At 39.0% G+C, this 18,837-nt stretch overlaps 1 protein-coding gene across 1 annotated transcript in view; it reads right to left on the bottom strand.

The window, feature by feature from the left end:
* The window catches only part of LOC127660432 (integrin alpha-9-like), a 122,972-nt gene extending 104,135 nt beyond the window's left edge, over nt 1–18,837 (bottom strand). The window contains exons 1-2 of the mRNA XM_052150650.1: nt 18,472–18,837; nt 15,264–15,391 (exon numbers count right to left, since the gene is read on the bottom strand). Coding sequence (XP_052006610.1) covers nt 15,264–15,391; nt 18,472–18,659 — 316 coding nt within the window. The 5' untranslated portion in view covers nt 18,660–18,837. The remainder of the gene's footprint in view (nt 1–15,263; nt 15,392–18,471) is intronic.

Raw genomic sequence — 18,837 nt, 5'->3', positions numbered from 1 at the left:
TAGCCAAAATGTATGACGTTTCCATTCGTCAAAAATACGGAACGTTATGGCTTATAAGACAATTGCAAAACCTAGAGAAGAGGAAGACACCATGGTGAAAACCACAGTGTAGTATTAGATAGTCTTTTTAGCAGCTATTAAATAAATTCTGCCTAAAATCAACCTTTTACCTCCAAAACAGCATCTTATGAAGTGCAGGAAAAATGATTCTTGTCTTGTACATGTTGTTTGAAGCTAATGCTTTTGCCCCCAGAGCTGCGAAACATCCAAAGCACACAAAGGGGGGTGCCAGATCTCGAAGTAGGAGGAAAACATAAACTGTCAAAAACCAAGATAAAGTTTTCATGGGACGTGGACAAAACATTATTTTTAGCAATTAGCAGCAAAGCACCATCCAAAGAACACTGCTCATTGGAGATATATTACACAAGGTCAAGATCACGGGAAAGTCTTGCGAAGAATTCCCTCTGAAAAATGCTGGCTATCACTTCAAATGTGAAAGTGAGAGGAATGTTCCTCACAAGGTAAACATATCATCAGATCTCCAACCCCTGGCCACTTTTATAACAGACGTGTTTGTTTTTGCATCTGCATGGGCCCTGAGTGCTGTGTTCTCCTGCTTGTGAACCACACAGCGAGCCCGAGCGAGGGTATGGCCTGTCGCCCGATCTCTCCAAGGAGAAGTAAGATGAAATCTAGGAAGTATGCAGTGACCGAATGTGAGGCTGGAGTATGCTGGTTGCTGTCCCTGCTTTTGATCATCAAGGTCAGCTACAATAGAAGGTTGGTTAATGGAGGATGCAACACAATCTGAAAATCGCTTTGATTGCTTAAAAGAATAGTTCACCCAAAAATGAAAATTCTCTCATTATTCACTTACCCTGATGCCATCCCAGATGTGTATGGCTGTCGTTCTTTAGCAGAACACAAATTGATATTTTTAGAAGAAGATCTAGAAGGAGCTCTGTCAGAAGTACACAGGTGCTAGCACTTTGACTGTCCAAAAGTCATATTTAGGCAGCAATAAAGGGGCGGCTGTGGCTCAGGTGGTAGAGCGGGTTGTCCCCTAATCTCAGCGTTGGTGGTTCGATTCCCAATTCCCGACTCCACATGCCAAAGTGTCCTTGGGCAAGACACTGAACCCCATGTTGCTCCCAATGGCAGGCTAGCGCCTTGCATGGCAGCTCTGCCGTCATTGGTGTATGAATGTGTGTGAATGGGTGAATGAGACACAGTGTAAAGCGCTTTGAATACTGTTAAGGTTAAAAAGGCGCTTCATGAGTGCAGACCATTTACCATTTAAAGTAATACACGACTCCAGTCGATCAATGAATTTCTTCTGAAGTAAAACGATACGTTGGCGTAAAAAATACATTGATCATTAAAACGTTATTAACTTTTAAAAAGCGCTTCCTACCAGTAGCTGACGCATAACGCTGCTGTCGCGTGACATAAGAGAATACGGAAGTGGCACTTATTTACAACAGAAGAACAAACATCACTCGAGAGTTCGGCCATTTCAGACTGCATCAGAGCCCTAGATGGATGTACCAATTTAAAGTTACAAATGTTTTAATTATCGACTTGCTTCTTACATCAACCTATCGATTCACTATAGAAGACATTCACTGATTGACTGGAGTCGTATGGATTACTTTTATGCTGCCTAAATATGACTTTTGGACCGTCAAAGTGCTGGCACACGTGTATTTCCATTATAAGGACCTGACAGAGTTCTATCTCCTTGTTGTGCTGAAGAAAGACAGTAATATACATCTGGTATGGCATCAGGGTAAGTAAATAATGAGAGAATTTTCACGTTTGAGTGAACTCTTCCTTTAACTCTGGAGCAAGAGTTAAGAGATCACTTTTCCACTAAGCGAACATAATTATTGTCCTGAGAGACATTGGAGTTTTTCAATGGCCAATGGCAATATTTAGAGTAGGCTGGCCAAATATATGACCAAAATAATGCTAATGTATTATCCAAGGCGGTTGGTAAATTTTGGAAATTACATTTGAATAGCCAGTCTCAAGGCGTTAGGATGGGACATCACTCACGTCCGGTGTAGACAGGGTGTTTTGTTAAAGGAATGTTCCAAGTTCAGTACAAGTTTAGCTCAATCTACAGCATTTGTATCATAATGTTGATTATGGTTGTTGACTTGTTCCTCGTTTCTATAAAAACATACGCATGTACAATAAAATAAGTGACTGGGTAAGCCAAAAACATTAAAATGCATACAGTTTTAAAAGTATAGCCACAAGAAGTAAACATTATAAAGTATGTGTTAACATGATTTTAGCATGATAAAATATCTGTTGTACAGAATTTACGTTGTTATGGCAACTAAGTGATAATATTGTATATAGGAACCCACTTAATATTAGGTGCCTTTAATTACTTAACTGGAGTGGTGGTGGCGTAGTGGACTAAAGCACATAACTGGTAATCAGAAGGTCGCTGGTTCGATCCCCACAGCCACCACCATTGTGTTCTTGAGTAAGGCACTTAACTCCAGGTTGCTCCGGGGGGATTGTTCCTGTAACAAGTGCACTGTAAGTCGCTTTGGATAAAAGCATCTGCCAAATGTAAATGTAAACTACTATGTACTTAATCATTTGATACAATGTACTTATTATGTTGTAATAGAAATTGTACAATATTTACGTTTATTCATAATCATATTAGAATTAAGAAAACTTATAATCTCATACTGTGTTTCTGCATTTCTGAAGACAAGAGTGACCTTGCACAACCCCGCATCCTCGTGCTTATCTGACAAGTAACTCAAACAGATGGTATTTTGGAGGTTAAAACTGTCATGAGGATGGGGCCGGCTAACCCCAGAGAGAAACAAATTATTAGGGGTGTAAATCAGACGTTTCGTAACGATATGATCTTGAATCGATTCTCTTGGCCTGCGATCCGATATTTACAGATACTTCAAAGTCTGCCATGATACGATTCGAATCAGGGGCCTGCGATCGATATTCCGATATTGTCAAGACGTTTCAAATGATGGTTGAACTGCTACATGGTACTTTAAAATAGCAAATTCTCATGTAAAATTCAAATGGGTCGCATGCGCAATGATATCGATGGAATCCCGAATTAATCGCTTTTGTGAGCCGCTGAATTGCAGAGCTCAATTTTGGCTTCAAAGACCCTGTGCACATCCGTGTCCCACATGAAAAGCATATTTAGCGCTCATAAAGTCAAATGAATGTAATAAGGTTGCTTCATCGTCTGACAGAAATTTGTATGGATGTGGCTGACATGAGAGTATTAAAATATATAGATATTTAAGCATTGTATCGATAACATTGGATCATTGGATCGATGTATCGATCTAGATCGATGGATCGTTACACCCCTACAAATTACACTGTGCAAGTCAGTCTGCAATCAGAAATGCAGAGTGATTGAATCCAGCTACATCCTAAGGCCCATATAGGCTAGAGAGTTTGGGGGTTTCATTTGTTCATAACCCGAAGAGTGATTTTCTCTGTATGGTTTGAGTCCGCTTGCAAGTGTATTAAACTTACAGAAAGGCACCAAAGTTCCTTGAATTTCCACCACATATGTACAGTACATACGTGCTGTTGCATTGTACTTACATATAAAGTATGTGCATTTAATTACATCTGTAGTTACACTGTTAAACTTACACCTAATCTTAAACCTAACCCTACCCCTACTCCTTAACCTACCAATACCTCAACCTCAGTAGCAGAAAATGTGAATCAGAACAACATGTAGCTACACAAAAAGAACATTGTATTGAATGTATTTTAATGTTAGCACATAGTAGTTAAAGACACCTAATGTAAAGTGGGACCACGTCTTGTGGCATACTTTTGAAACTCTCTGTGTATTTTAATGTCTATTCACTGGCTTAGCTGGGATATTTGAAAACTAATAAATTTCACTGTATATATGCAAAAAACTGTGTGTATAATGTGTGACCAAATTAAAGGATTCTATTCTAAATTAACGAGGGACGAGTGTATTAAAATAATTTTTTGTGGTAATCAACATTATGCCACAAATGCTGTCGGTTAAGCTTAACTTGTACGGATCCTGTAACATTCCTTAAAACAAAAGTGGGCTAAACTATCATGTAATGCTAATAATCCTAACTTGGCCAAATATCAGCTGGTTATCAGTCTGTGGCAGGGAGGAGGGCGGGGCCCGGTCCCGGGCCCTAAACAGGCTAATCAAGCCCTCGAGAGAGATAAAGGCTGACCGGAGGCATCAGTTCGAGAGAGAGTTACGGGCAGCCGCCCTGCATGTGTTTATGTTTGTGTCTTTTTGTTTTATTAAAAGATTATTTATATTGTCAAGCCGGTTCTCACCTCCTCCTTTCCCTTTTACTTTGTTACACAGTCTTTGGCTAAAATGAATGATATGGTTATAGCCGAAATACATAGAATTGTGTTTAGTGGTGTGGTGTAGGGGGTTCAAAAATCCAAGAAACCAAAAGGATGTAGAGTCAAACCCCACAAGGCTTCATCCTTGAACATTCACAATTGTTCCCTTGATCAAGACACTTATAATGAGCTCAACTCGGAAAAGTCACATTTCCAACTTCCTACTTGGAAAAGTGCAATATAACTCCACTTGAAGTTGGGCTGCCAACTTGGAAACTCAGGCGGAAACATTGCTGTGACAGGAAGGTGTACACAAATACTGATAAATTCTCATTTTTAAGCAAATTAAAACCATCAATAAGTTACATTTCTGACATCTTATGATAATAAAACCTGTTTAGCAACGTTTGTTGAAAATGGCATCTATAACACAGTAAATAATCCTCTCTTTAGGTCATTGGACAACAGAATGCTATAAACTGAACGTTATATGGTTGGAAGCCAGGCAGATATATTAAAGACATTTTCAGATCTATTGATAGCATTTGTGGCATAATATTGATGACATCATTATACCTTATGCAATAAACCTTCATCATCACACAGACAATCACGATGCTATTAATCTAAAACAGAACATATTTACTCTTTCTGACTGGCTTTGAATGGGCTCTGTGTTGCTTAGGAAGGAAATTACATAATTGCTGTATTTAATAAAGAGATGTTCTAGAGAGTGGGAAATTATTATCCCATAACAACTGAGGGTTATAAAACAGTGGGAATATATAATTTCACTTTACCAGTATTGAACTTCAATTAAAGCTACAAATGTTAAAGTTTGTGAAAAGATGAGATAAGATCGTGTTGGACAAAATAAGCTAAAGAAAACAGCTTAAGAATTTCTCTAAATATGCTTGCAATTGTCAAGATCAAAACCCTCTTGTAACCAATCAATTGTTTTGTGTTTCCAGGCGGATGAGTAAATGAGTAAATGTCTAGCCATGGTTTTGGGATATAAGACATAGCATCATTCATATATTGACAACAGACCATTATAACAAACCTTTAGCAAGGGATAGCACACCCGAAAATGAAAATTCGGTTATTGTTCCAAACCTATGACTTTCTCCCTTCTGTGGAACTGCTGTTTCTTGTACAATGACAGCATGCAGTGACAAAATTATGAAAGAATTTTCATTTTCGGTGAACTGCTCCTTTAATACAACTTCAGAGAAACTGACACTAGTTTCCCCCATCCCAGTAGGGATATTTTCGAGGGGGGTCCCTGAGAGATTTCTTCCCATTTGATTCTTGAGAACTCAAAGCTGTGGCCCCAGGTCAGCTGACATGCTTCATTTACTCATGTGTGTTCTGTCAGTTATACACAGCGTAAGCAGGAGTGTGTGTATTAAAGCCACATAAACCACTCTCTTCTCTGCACCACAAGAAAAGAACTCATCGAGCTCCAAGAGATTTCTACATATTGGATTCTTGGCCCAGGCGCTTGGAAAATATTAGCAAATCCATTCATCATTTCTATCAAAATACTTCAGGAGCCAGACAGATTTCTACAGAATGCAACAGCCATTTAGATACACATTTAAACTGATTTCACAGATTTCAGTCTATATTTGTGACGGTGGCCCAGGGGTGCACGACATAACAAAATTTGCAAAGCAAACAAAATTATTTCCATTGTGTTGTGGTTTAATTCCATTGTGTTGTGGCTTAATTTCATTGTGTTGTGGTTTAATTCCATTGTGTTGTGGTTTAATTCTATTGTGTTGTGGCTTAATTTCATTGTGTTGTGGTTTATTTCCATTGTGTTGTGGTTTAATTCCATTGTGTTGTGGTTTAATTCTATTGTGTTGTGGCTTAATTTCATTGTGTTGTGGTTTAATTTTATTGTGTTGTGGTTTATTTCCATTGTGTTGTGGTTTATTTCCATTGTGTTGTGGCTTAATTCCATTGTGTTGTGGCTTAATTTCATTGTGTTGTGGTTTAATTTCATTGTGTTGTGGTTTATTTCTATTGTGTTGTGGCTTCATTTTATTGTGTTGTGGTTTAATTCCATTGTGTTGTGGCTTAATTCCATTGTGTTGTGGCTTAATTTCATTGTGTTGTGGTTTAATTTCATTGTGTTGTGGTTTATTTCTATTGTGTTGTGGCTTATTTCCATTGTGTTGTGGCTTAATTTTATTGTGTTGTGGTTTATTTCCATTGTGTTGTGGTTTATTTCCATTGTGTTGTGGCTTAATTTTATTGTGTTGTGGTTTATTTCCATTGTGTTGTGGTTTAATTCCATTGTGTTGTGGCTTAATTTTATTGTGTTGTTGTTTAATTCCATTGTGTTGTGGTTTATTTCCATTGTGTTGTGGTTTATTTCTATTGTGTTGTGGCTTATTTCCATTGTGTTGTGGCTTAATTTTATTGTGTTGTGGTTTATTTCCATTGTGTTGTGGTTTATTTCCATTGTGTTGTGGCTTAATTTCATTGTGTTGTGGTTTATTTCCATTGTGTTGTGGTTTAATTCCATTGTGTTGTGGCTTAATTTTATTGTGTTGTGGTTTAATTCCATTGTGTTGTGGTTTATTTCCATTGTGTTGTGGTTTAATTTCATTGTGTTGTGGCTTAATTCCATTGTGTTGTGGTTTAATTCCATTGTGTTGTGGCTTAATTTCATTGTGTTGTGGTTTATTTCCATTGTGTTGTGGTTTATTTCCATTGTGTTGTGGTTTAATTTCATTGTGTTGTGGTTTAATTCCATTGTGTTATGGTTTATTTCCATTGTGTTGTGGTTTAATTCCATTGTGTTGTGGCTTTATTTAATTGTGTTGTGGCTTAATTCCATTGTGTTGTGGTTTAATTCCATTGTGTTGTGGTTTAATTTCATTGTGTTGTGGCTTAATTCCATTGTGTTGTGGTTTAATTTCATTGTGTTGTGTCTTAATTCCATTGTGTTGTGGCTTAATTCCATTGTGTTGAGGTTTATTTCCATTGTGTTGTGGCTTAATTTCATTGTGTTGTGGCTTAATTCCATTGTGTTGTGGTTTAATTCCATTGTGTTGTGGCTTAATTTCATTGTGTTGTGGTTTATTTCCATTGTGTTGTGGTTTAATTCCATTGTGTTGTGGCTTAATTTCATTGTGTTGTGGTTTAATTCCATTGTGTTGTGGTTTATTTCTATTGTGTTGTGGCTTCATTTTATTGTGTTGTGGTTTATTTCCATTGTGTTGTGGCCTAATTTTATTGTGTTGTGGTTTATTTCCATTGTGTTGTGGTTTAATTCCATTGTGTTGTGGCTTAATTTTATTGTGTTGTGGCTTAATTTCATTGTGTTGTGGCTTAATTCCATTGTGTTGTGGCTTAATTCCATTGTGTTGTGGTTTAATTCCATTGTGTTGTGGTTTAATTCCATTGTGTTGTGGCTTAATTCCATTGTGTTGTGGCTTAATTCCATTGTGTTGTGGTTTAATTCCATTGTGTTGTGGCTTAATTTCATTGTGTTGTGGTTTAATTCCATTGTGTTGTGGCTTAATTCCATTGTGTTGTGGTTTAATTCCATTGTGTTGTGGCTTAATTTCATTGTGTTGTGGTTTATTTCACATTGTGTTGTGGCTTAATTCTATTGTATTGTGTTGTGGTTTATCCTAATTAAAAAAAATAATTAAAAAAAATGTTTTGGAAGAAAATGTATGCCTCTATTAAAAAAGCCAAGCAATTTGAGGTATCATTTATGTATGTGGCACAAAAATGCAGTTAAATGCCAAAGTTTAATACTTGGTCTTAGGGTTTTGCTGAAATCACAAATATGAGCAACAGTAATAGAGACGCTTGCCTTTGCAAACACGTCTAATAATGGCATTATTTTCAAAGGAAAAACTGCTGTCCATCACAAAAACAGAATCACTGTATCAGTTGATGCCTATGACTAACAGTATGTGTTTATAATAGGAAATGAGCATTTCTAACAGCTATCAGTTCTGAAAATGAGTGTTAGTATAACAAGGGTAATAGGAAAAAACAGGATAAGATAACAGTCTTGTTTTTATGATTAATAATAACTAAAAAGTGATGCATGTTTTCATGACCAAAACAAGCCAAATAGAGCCACTTAAATGTCCGTCCAACATTGACAGGTCCAGACTCCATGATTACAGTCATTTCAGTGGTACAGTGGTTTGGTTTAAACTACCCATGTAAACAGTTCTGTTATTTTACTGTACTGCGGTTACAGGGTGATTTGACTGTGCAGTTAGGCAACAATTGTTTGATTTTCATTGGAGGTGATGCTGTCAAACACAAGCACACTTGTCTCACACAGGATGTGTTGATTACAGCACTTCCCATTTACAAGTTAAGAGGCATATGGATCTCTTAAAAAACATAAGATAAGATGATTTGTGAGGTGCTCACATGTCAGTTGGTCACACTTTATATTATGAGTCTTTAACAACAATGTACTACCATTAAAATACAATGTACTATTGTGTAACTATATGTTCTTCTGCAAAATTCTCACAAGATTCAGATTTGCTGCTAATAAGATTGAGGTATGGGTAGGTGCAACAATGATGCAACAAGCTTTGCACACCTGGATTTGGGGATTTTCTGCCATTCTTCTCTGCAGATCCTCTCAAGCTCTGTCAGGTTGGATGGGGACCGTCGGTGGACAGTCATTTTCAGGTTTCTCCAGAGATGTTCAATTGGGTTCAAGTCCGGGTTCACAGAGTTGTGTGCTTAGGGTCATTGTCCTGTTTGATGGTGACCCTTTGGCCCAGTTTGAGGTCCTGAGTGCTCTGAATCAGGTTTTCATTATGGATATCTCTGTATTTTGCTGCGTTCAGCTTTCCTTCAACCCTGACCAGTCCCCAAGTCCCTGCCGCTGAAAACACCCCCACAGCATGATGCTGCCACCACCATGGTTCACCGTTGGGATGGTGTTGCGCAGGTGATGAGTGGTGCCTGGTTTCCTCCAGACATGATGCTAAGAATTGAGGACAAACAGTTCAATCTTCATTTCATCAGACTAGAAAAACTTGTTTCTCACAGTCTGAGGGTCCTTTAGGTGCCTTTTTTCTGTGTCTTGCACTGATGAGAGGCTTCCGTCTGGCCTATCTGCCATAAAGCCCAGATCGGTGGAGTGTTGTAGTGATGGTCGTCTTTCTGCAAGTTTCTCCCATCTCCACACATGATCTCTGGAGCTCAACCAGAGTGACCATTGGGTTCAAGATCACCTCTCTTACCAAGGCCCATCTCCCCTGATTGCTCAATTTGGCCAGTGGCTTGCTCTAGGAAGAGTCCTGGTTGTTCCAAACTTCTTCCATTTAATAATTATGGAGGCCACTGTGCTCTTGGGAACCTTTAGCAGCCAAAATATTTTTGTAGCCTTTTCCAGATCTGTGCCTCGACACAATCCGATCTATGAGCTCCGCAGGCAGTTCCTTTGACCTCATGGCTTGGTTTTTGCTCTGATATGCATTTTCAGCTGTGAGACCTTATATAGACAGGTGTGTGCCTTTCCAAATCATGTTCAATCAATTGAATGTGCCACAGGTGGGCTCCAATCAAAGTGTAGAAACATCTCAAAGATGATTAAGAGAAATGGGATGCCCTAAGCTAAATTTCAAGTGTCGTAGCAAAGGGTATGAATACTTATGTCAATGTGATATTTCATTTTTTTCTTTTTAATAAATTTGCAGAGATATACAAATTTGTAAGCTTTTAGCATAAGACTGCAACATAAAATGTGGGGAAAAAATGAAGGGGTCTGAATACTTTCTGAATGCATTGTACAATGCAACAACACGTATGTTAGGGTAGTGTTTAGAGTATAAACGGCTGTGTACTCTCCAAAGAATTCAGCTCGCGAGTCACGGGAAGTTTGATATAATGAACCCTTCAAAAACATGAAGAACTTCAAAGGTCTTTCAAAATAAAAGTCCCGCTGAAAAGTGAGCTTTATTTAAAGCATCCATTTGGCAAGTTATTTACCTGCTATAATGCTTGGAATTGGATACAGTATGTTGTCTGGTAGGGTTGTCATGCTTTAATGAATCGAACAATACTCGTGTGTTTACAGATAGAGGCCGTTCCCCTTCTGCTGCCAGTGCCCATGGCCATGGAGGCCATTCTCCTGCCACTGCCAATGCCCACGGAGGCCGTTTTCCTGCTGCTGCCAGTGCCCATGGCCAAGGAGGCAGTTCCCCTGCTGCTGCCAGTGCCCACAGCCATGGAGGCCATTCTCCTGCCAGTGCCCACAGAAATGGAGGCCGTTTTCCTGCTGCTGCCAGCAACCATGGCCATGGAGGCTGTTCCCCTGAAGCTGCCAGCATCCACGGAAATGGATGCTGTTCTCCTGTTGCTGCCAGTGTCCATGCCAACGGAGGCCGTTCTCTTGTAGCAGCCAGCATACATGGCAACGGAGGCCATTCTCTTGTAGCTGTCAGCGTACACGGCAACTGAGGCCGTTCTCTTGTAGCTGTCAGCGTACCCGGCAACGGAGGCCGTTCTCCTGTAGCTGTCAACGTACCCGGCAACGGAGGCCGTTCTCCTGTAGCTGTCAGCGTCCAAGGCAACGGAGGCCGTTCTCCTGTAGCTGCCAGTGGCCACGGCAACGGAGGCCGTTCTCCTGTAGCTGCCAGCGTCCACGGCTACAGAGGCTGTTTCCCTGCTATTGCCAATGGCCACGGAGGCCATTCCCTTCCTGCTGCCAGAGCTCACAGCCACAGAGGCTGTTCCCCTGTCACTGCCATTGCTTTTGGCCATGGAGGTCATTCCCCTGTCACTGCCTGTGTTCACGACCATGAAGGTCACTCCCTTGCCTTTGCCGGTGGCCACGGAGGCCTTTCCTCCTTCCCTGCCAGTGCTCACGGCCAAGGAGGCCATTTCCCAGTACCAGCTGCCAGTTCTCATGGCCACAAAGGCCGTTCCCCAGTCACTGCCAGTGTTCGTGGCTGCGGAGGCCGTTCCCCTGCCAGGGGGGATACTTTGTTGTCTTATGAGAGCACATGGCTTTGTTTTGTTTTGTTTCTGCATTGCCGCATATCTCTCTGTCTTCCGCCATACACCGCCTCCTTGTTTGCTTATTATAAGTTCATTTGCCTCACCTGTCCCGTTAACCCGTTTGATTTCTCTCCCTATTTTAGCCTCCTCATGTGTGCTGTCCAGTGCCAGCTCGTATTGCATACCTAGTTGGTCTTGTGTGTTCCGTCGATCAGTCTAGTACAGTGTTTACCAACCTTTTTTCTGCCACGGCACACTTTTTACAAATAAAAAATACCACGGCACACCACTATCCCACATAACCATTGCCAATAGTTTTCCTTTTCAAGAACTTGTCCATGTTTTCTGTCCGTCTTAATAGTGTGTATACTTGTAAAGTTTGAAATTGAAAGTCACGTAGGTATGCTAAAAAACAACAAATTTGCATCTTTGCTAATTTATAGATTTGTTCTTGCAAATTCATTCTTGCAATGCCACAGCAAATTACAGGGACGCAAATTCATGAGGGGCGAAAAAGGTAAAACAATCACTGGTCCACAAACATTTTTTTAAAGAATTAGCTAAAAGAACTCATTAAAACTTGTATGACGACAAATCTACTGACTTCAGTATAATGTTTAAGCATTATAGGAACAAAGAAGGTGTACTGTATGATTTCCCAACAGTATTTAAACTGCTGAGCATGACGTTTATAAGAAAATACAACAATAATAGCCTAACAATAATAATTTGTAATTTCAATAATGTCCTTTGGTCATTGTAAAGCGTATTTTACACGAGTTAAGTCGAGGCGTCAAAGAGTTAGTCAGACCGGTGGCGCCCCAGCCTGAATCGGGCGGGAGAGGATTGTGATGAGGAGGAGGGCGTGGCCGGGTCGTGATGGAGCACAGCCAGCACTGAACCAGCTGATCAGTGGGAGAGTGAGATAATGGGCACCCGGAGACGCCAGTTGGAGAGAGAGAGAAACGCACGCGTTTACTTAAAGTTTATGTTTACTGTTCAGCCAGTTCCCGCCTCCTCCTTGCCCGTCCTCTTACAGTTATATTATTATTATTATTATTATCTGTAAGCAATCTCAAAAAAGCTGAATACCAGTACTGAATTTCAGCATGTTGTGATTCAGCCATGGCGGCCTCAGTTAATCTGATTGTTTTCATTTAATGTTTTCATTAATACTGTAAAGCTTTGTATAATTTTGTGAAATTTCATCAAACATCTGAGGTTTTTTTTTTATTTGTTGCCTAAGAATGGATACAGAGGTTATTAATATTAGACCAAATGGGCAGATCGGGGCTGGTTAACACAAGACAATGATCATATTTGGAGTCAAAAGTATATTTGCACAAATGTGCGTTTTCTCTAGCAGAGGTTTTGTATGTTGGTTTCAAACACTTCAAAACACTTAAAATTAGAATACTATTGAATTATTCCCTCCAAATTACATTTTTAATATTATCGTATTTTCTTTAAAAGATCTTGGGTAAACAAGTGAACATAATCAAACCACACTGGCAAATATTCAGGCAACGGTCAACTGTATTATGAAGGCCGACTTTTACTGAAAGATAAACATTTAAATAGGGGCAGGTTATCACATGTTTTAAATGTCATACATTTATACAGTTTCAATATTTGTTGGTCAAACAATGATTTGATATTTTTGTACTTTACCTTTTACATTTTTGTAGTTTAATGAATCGTTTTGTACTTCATAATTATTTAAAGCTTTGCTGAAAGGCCTATAACAGGCTTTTTAATGCAGGTATGATTTAAAGAGTCGATTTCGTTTTGGTGGTTGCGATGGTGGAACACACATTCCCTTGTCACCCCCCAATGTTCACAAGAAACCAACGCGACTGGTTTAATGCTACAAGTTCCATTGTGACAACTTGCCCCATTTAGTGTGACAATATGCCCCACTCATGGGGGAATTTTGTCACAAAAGGTCAACGTGTGCTCAGTGAACTGCATCTTTTTTTCTGGGAAAGAAAAATTCATATTTTCAATAGTATTTCTGTAGCCAAGAATACCTAGAACCTACTCTAAGAAATATAGTAAATATTTTGTATACAGTGCACCTGGACGGTATTTGGACATTTTGGGCACACGTATAAGTGTATGAATGTTATTGCACTAGATAACAAAATATCAAAGCAAGTGGCCTTTATTTTAAAGAATGACAGCACAAGCATACTTTTCAAGCTAAACTCTTCATTCACCCGTGCACAGAGGCGGCGGCAGCCGATTTTGCCGGGGCTTCAGCCCCGAATGTTTTGAGTGTAGCCCCGAATGAATTTTGAAAAGTTGACTGACAAATATGAAACCGGACAATAGCCTATGTAAACCCCCGAAATCATAAGTTGCCTTATTTCATCGTGCTTTGGCTTTGCACATACTGCATACAGCCTGTAAAAATAGACATAGGCATAATCTAGCCTATAGAATAAGTTCCTTTGCTGTCGGTAGCCTATGGGCTTACTCCGCTTCTTCCTCTCTGTTGAATATGCAGCAGGTAGGGGAGGAGCTTGCACAGTCGTTGACATCAACTTACGTTACTTAGTGGCGAGTTAACAGCAGTTAGCAGGAAAGACAGCAAAAATGAAGCAAATGAGGCTTCTAAAATTTCCAAAAGAAGTCAGTGGGTAAGAATTCACATTTGTTTTTGTCCTTAAAGGCTTTCACCCACAGTAAGCTAAACCTCAAGTTGAAACTACCGACAGATATCACAAGTAGAAGCCTCTAGCCTCATGGTTAGCGCATCCACCTCTCATGCTGGAGACCGTGGTTCAAGTCCTATTTGTAGCATACTTTTCTTGTTTATCAGGTGTTGTTTTCTCTAAGGATAACCAATAAGCATTAGCATAAAATGTATGTGTGACTTGTTTTGTGATATTAGTTTGTAGTAAATATACACTTTGAGGGTAGCAAAGATGTGCCAGAATCAGGCATGGAAACTGGTAACAATTAATCAGTCACTTTACTTTAGAGAAAGTTAAAAGTGAAACATTGTTTATCCCAATAATCCTAATGAAAGGATTTTGACAGATGAATTATTTTCATAGAGATGATGAGAATTATATACAGTTCGATGCCATGGTGTGTCAATGAACTAAATTCATTCATGTATTGCTTTATCTTAGGATCTTATACATCATTTTGACTATTTATGTCAAAAAATATAAATTATTTATATTACATTTTTTTTTTACCTCACTTTACTCACTATAATATAACTCTTTTGTGATGAATTTATGTTAATGTACATGAAAATTCAAGAATCATGACAGATATTAGGGCAATCCCACTGATCTGCTCTTCCCAATACATTTTCTTCAATGGTATTGGTCTACAATTTGACATATGTAGCACTTGATGAATTAGTTGTGTGAAGCTGATTTGCAATAAGTTATGTGCTGTATCTGTTCTTTTGCATCACAGATGATTCAGGGAGGAGAGAGGATGTTGAGGATAGTACTAGAGTGGAAAATTTAGGGACTGTAGAAACAGGCCCAGCCAGAGCAAAACTCAAAGAATACCCTCTCACCAGCTTTGGACTACAGGGAAGTGGTTGCTAGTGTGAAAATAAAATAGTCTGGGCTAAGCCCCAGATGTCCTTCAATGCTGGAAACGCCTCTGCCCGTGCATCTGTTGTTTGATCAAAATCACCTTGAAACCAGTCGGCTAAAAGTCACAGCAAAAAAAGCTCAGAAAGGTGAAGTTAGTTCTGTTAAAAGGCCCTGCAGCATTTGTTTGCAGATGCCACTGTGTCAAGCTCATTGTCCACTACATGACTCTGGTCAACAGTGACTGGGTTCTGTAACTGTGTGCTGTGATGTCATCAGTGACGGCACATGCTGCTTGTCAGATTCTATGTAGATACACACCTCTTCCGAGGTCCATCTCGGTACAGCGTTGCTCTGGGTTGTTGCGGATCCGACACTTGTAGATGGCGCCGGGTGACTGAACTGAACTGCTGAAAGATGACTTTGCTCTGGGAGCCCCAACCACAATCCTGCAAACATCAGAAGGAGAACACATGGTCACAATATACGCCAACACAGATACACACTCACCATCTGATCTCAGACATAACAATAGATCTTCTGTTGATGTATATGAATATACTCTGTAATAACATTCATTAACAAATCATTAGCAAACAGCAAATAGATTATTACTTTGTATACGTCATGGTCATCATATGAAAATGTATGACATTATTTTTGGAATGTACATAAACTACTAATCAAATGGTACCAATATCAGTCTTGAATGATGCAAAACCAAGAAAGTCCTGTATGAAACTTTGCAATATAACGTCGGAATAAGGTTTAGTTGCATGGGTTGAGACAGTAGGCAATATATTAAAAAGAGTTATGTGATGTAAATAAGTGAAGTCTGTACTTTAGGTGCTATGCAAGGATAATAAGGATGTCCAATAAATGAATTAGGACTGGAAGTAATTTTGCCTTGTCTTAATGTCATGCTTTGGCTCGCTAACTCAGTGATGTAAGCACTACATCACTCCTCCGCTAAAGAAAATGCAATGATTTGAGCGCTGGCCAGAGTTTCCCCTTAAAATTTAGGACAGACCTTGGAAGAAACGCTTAACATCTGTATAAAGTCTTTAGAGGTTTAAAAGAAATGTGTGAAATGTAATGGCAAGCGTCGGGTTATAACAGTCAGATTGTACTTTACAGTTGGCCAACACATGGCGTAGATTTAAATGATAAAGAACTGAGCAATACTAAATATGTTTGTGTACACTGAAATGATTTTATCATGTACATTGATTCCACATGACTCAATTAAGTTACATCAACATATATATCCTCTTGGTTTAGAGTCCAAAATACCAAAAGCCGTTTAGTGTGCAACCAAAATCCCAATAATAACCAGAAAAAGTCAGACTTGGTGCATAACGCTGGACTTTTAACTACACCGGGGAGTTGGCTACGTTATAATGCTCTATATATGTATATACCAAGTTAAGATTTTTATAGCCTATATATATTCACCAGATGAATATTATGTACTAATATATATATTGAGGTGGTTTGGGCATCTGGTAAGGATGCCGCCTGGCCGCCTCCCTAGGGAGGTGTTTCAGGCACGTCCAGTTGGGAGGAGGCCTCGGGGAAGACCCAGGATTAGGTGGAGAGATTACATCTCCACTCTGGCCTGGGAACACCTCGGGGTCCCCCAGTCAGAGCTGGTTAATGTGGCTCGGGATAGGGAAGTTTGGGGTCCCCTGCTGGAGCAGCTGCCCCCGCGACCCGACTTCGGATAAGCGGTTGAAGATGGATGGATGGATGGATAGATATAGATATAGATATATATATATATGGCACTGGCGGCCAAAAGTTTGGAATAATGTACAGATTTTGCTCTTATGGAAAGTAATTGGTCCTATTCACCAAAGTGGCGTTCAATTGATCAACTATTGGCACCGATTAATCTTTAAAACCGATATCTCTGTCAACCTCTACTGATATATGTTATTACGTTATGATAGCTAGCTAACTTTTAACTAGCAATAGCATACTTTAGCAGAATTAATATAATTGAATAAAGAAACATACGATACAATGTTTGCGTACCCCTCCTCAACCTAAGCAAAAGCTCCACTCTTCACCAATAATAGTAACCCAACGTATCAGAATCTGTTCTAAATCCTAAAATATCAACATTGCTCTATCAAGCAACCCCCCAAACACATCAAGTCCCAGGAAACTACAAATTCCATCCATCCCACGTTGAACATACTTGGTTTACATTCGCCCTACACAATGTAATCTAGTAGATTGCACATTTAAGATAATTACGTTAATCGAACGCAAAGAATACAAGTTAAGAAGAGAAACACAATTTTGTTGTGTAGATCACATAATATGATTTAGTGCTTTTTTCAGTGCATTTGTTTTCAGTGTATAGCTACTGTATTATGTGTGATTACTTTGACTAGCTGCTTGTAATGCTATTTTCGCAATGACTATAACCAAATTTAACCCGCAAATTCACACAGGACGGTACAGAGACTAAACGTATTGTCCTTACTTAACACTTATTATATGATTTTTAGATATCACCCAGATATATTACACAAAAACTCTTTTTGTTGTTGTTATTAAAGTATGTAGTACACAGGGTTGGGGAGTAACGGAATACATTTAACAGAATTACGTATTTAAATTACAAAATATTAGTAACTGCATTCCATGACAGTTACAATTTCAATCATTTTCAATTAGAATACAGTTACATTCTAAAAGTACTTTGATTACTGAAGAGATTACTTTGCATATTATTGTCATTTGTTTCATTTAATCTTTAGCTCTTTCAGATGGAAAACATTTATACATATAAATGTGATCCAAAGTGCATTTGAACAGCGGTGAAACACTTTCTTATGATGTGTTACATTCATACCAGCAGACAGAGGAGAACGTTTGAGGTAAGTTTGAATTTGACAAGTTTATTGGTTGAGCGTTCCAATTTCTCTCATTTTTTTTTTTAAATAGAAGTGGCCCATCTCTTCTAAATACTCTCTGGCTAAGCTTGTAGGCTCCCTATGTAGAAGGGTTCTGGCTTGCCTGAGGAGGTAACCAACAATAGACTGCTAGCGCTTTCACTTGACTATAGATGAATACATCTTAGGAAATTATATTTGGTTTAAAAGTTATTTCAGATAGTTGGTTGGACAATTCGGTTTGTGCGAGACCTCTTCAGATTTGAGCCTCAAAAAATGACACAGTTCAAAGTTCAGTCATTGTATTCTAATGGAGGGGAGGGGAGGGGGGTGAATCAATGCCATTGGACATTTATACATTTTTCCCCACTGTGGCTCAAGTGCCCAAATACTTTTAAACCACAGTAATACCAGTGACAGCGCAAACCCAGGGTAAACAAAACTAAATAAACCAAGTTACACAAACAAAATGTTACAGCGAGATAACAAGTCACTTGGGACAGTGACAGTTTTTGGCTTTATAAAAGTGTTTGTTTTCACTATCAACATAGCTAACTCTTTTTTGCAATAGAAAACTAACTATTTGGTTATAATCGTAATGCTAGTTTCCATCATGCACTCACCAGCGTGTGTTATCATGGAAATGCTCCAGAACTGAATATCCAAAAAACGTCGCATTTGGTCCCCTGAACACCACGGGATGTTCCAAGTCAATGTTGAAAGAAGAAGCCCAAGAAACAAAGGACAAACATATGAAAATATCCAAAGCGCGTATTTTCCATAGAGAAGGTTCCGTCATTCTGTTGTGCATCCTAAATCAATCTCATGGGAACTTTATAAAACAACAAGAACTCTGTCTGAAGGGTGAATCTAAATAAATGAATCTAAAAACTACATTTAAACTTTTGTTTGATCAAACGCATGCAAACTAGATTTATGCGCTGCATGAAGGGTCTAAGCTAGAATAGCGGTCTCATTGCATGTCTCCT

This window comes from Xyrauchen texanus, chromosome 20, assembly GCF_025860055.1.
Source record: "Xyrauchen texanus isolate HMW12.3.18 chromosome 20, RBS_HiC_50CHRs, whole genome shotgun sequence".
NCBI lineage: Eukaryota > Metazoa > Chordata > Actinopteri > Cypriniformes > Catostomidae > Xyrauchen > Xyrauchen texanus.
This window is presented reverse-complemented; position numbering and strand designations above follow the sequence as displayed.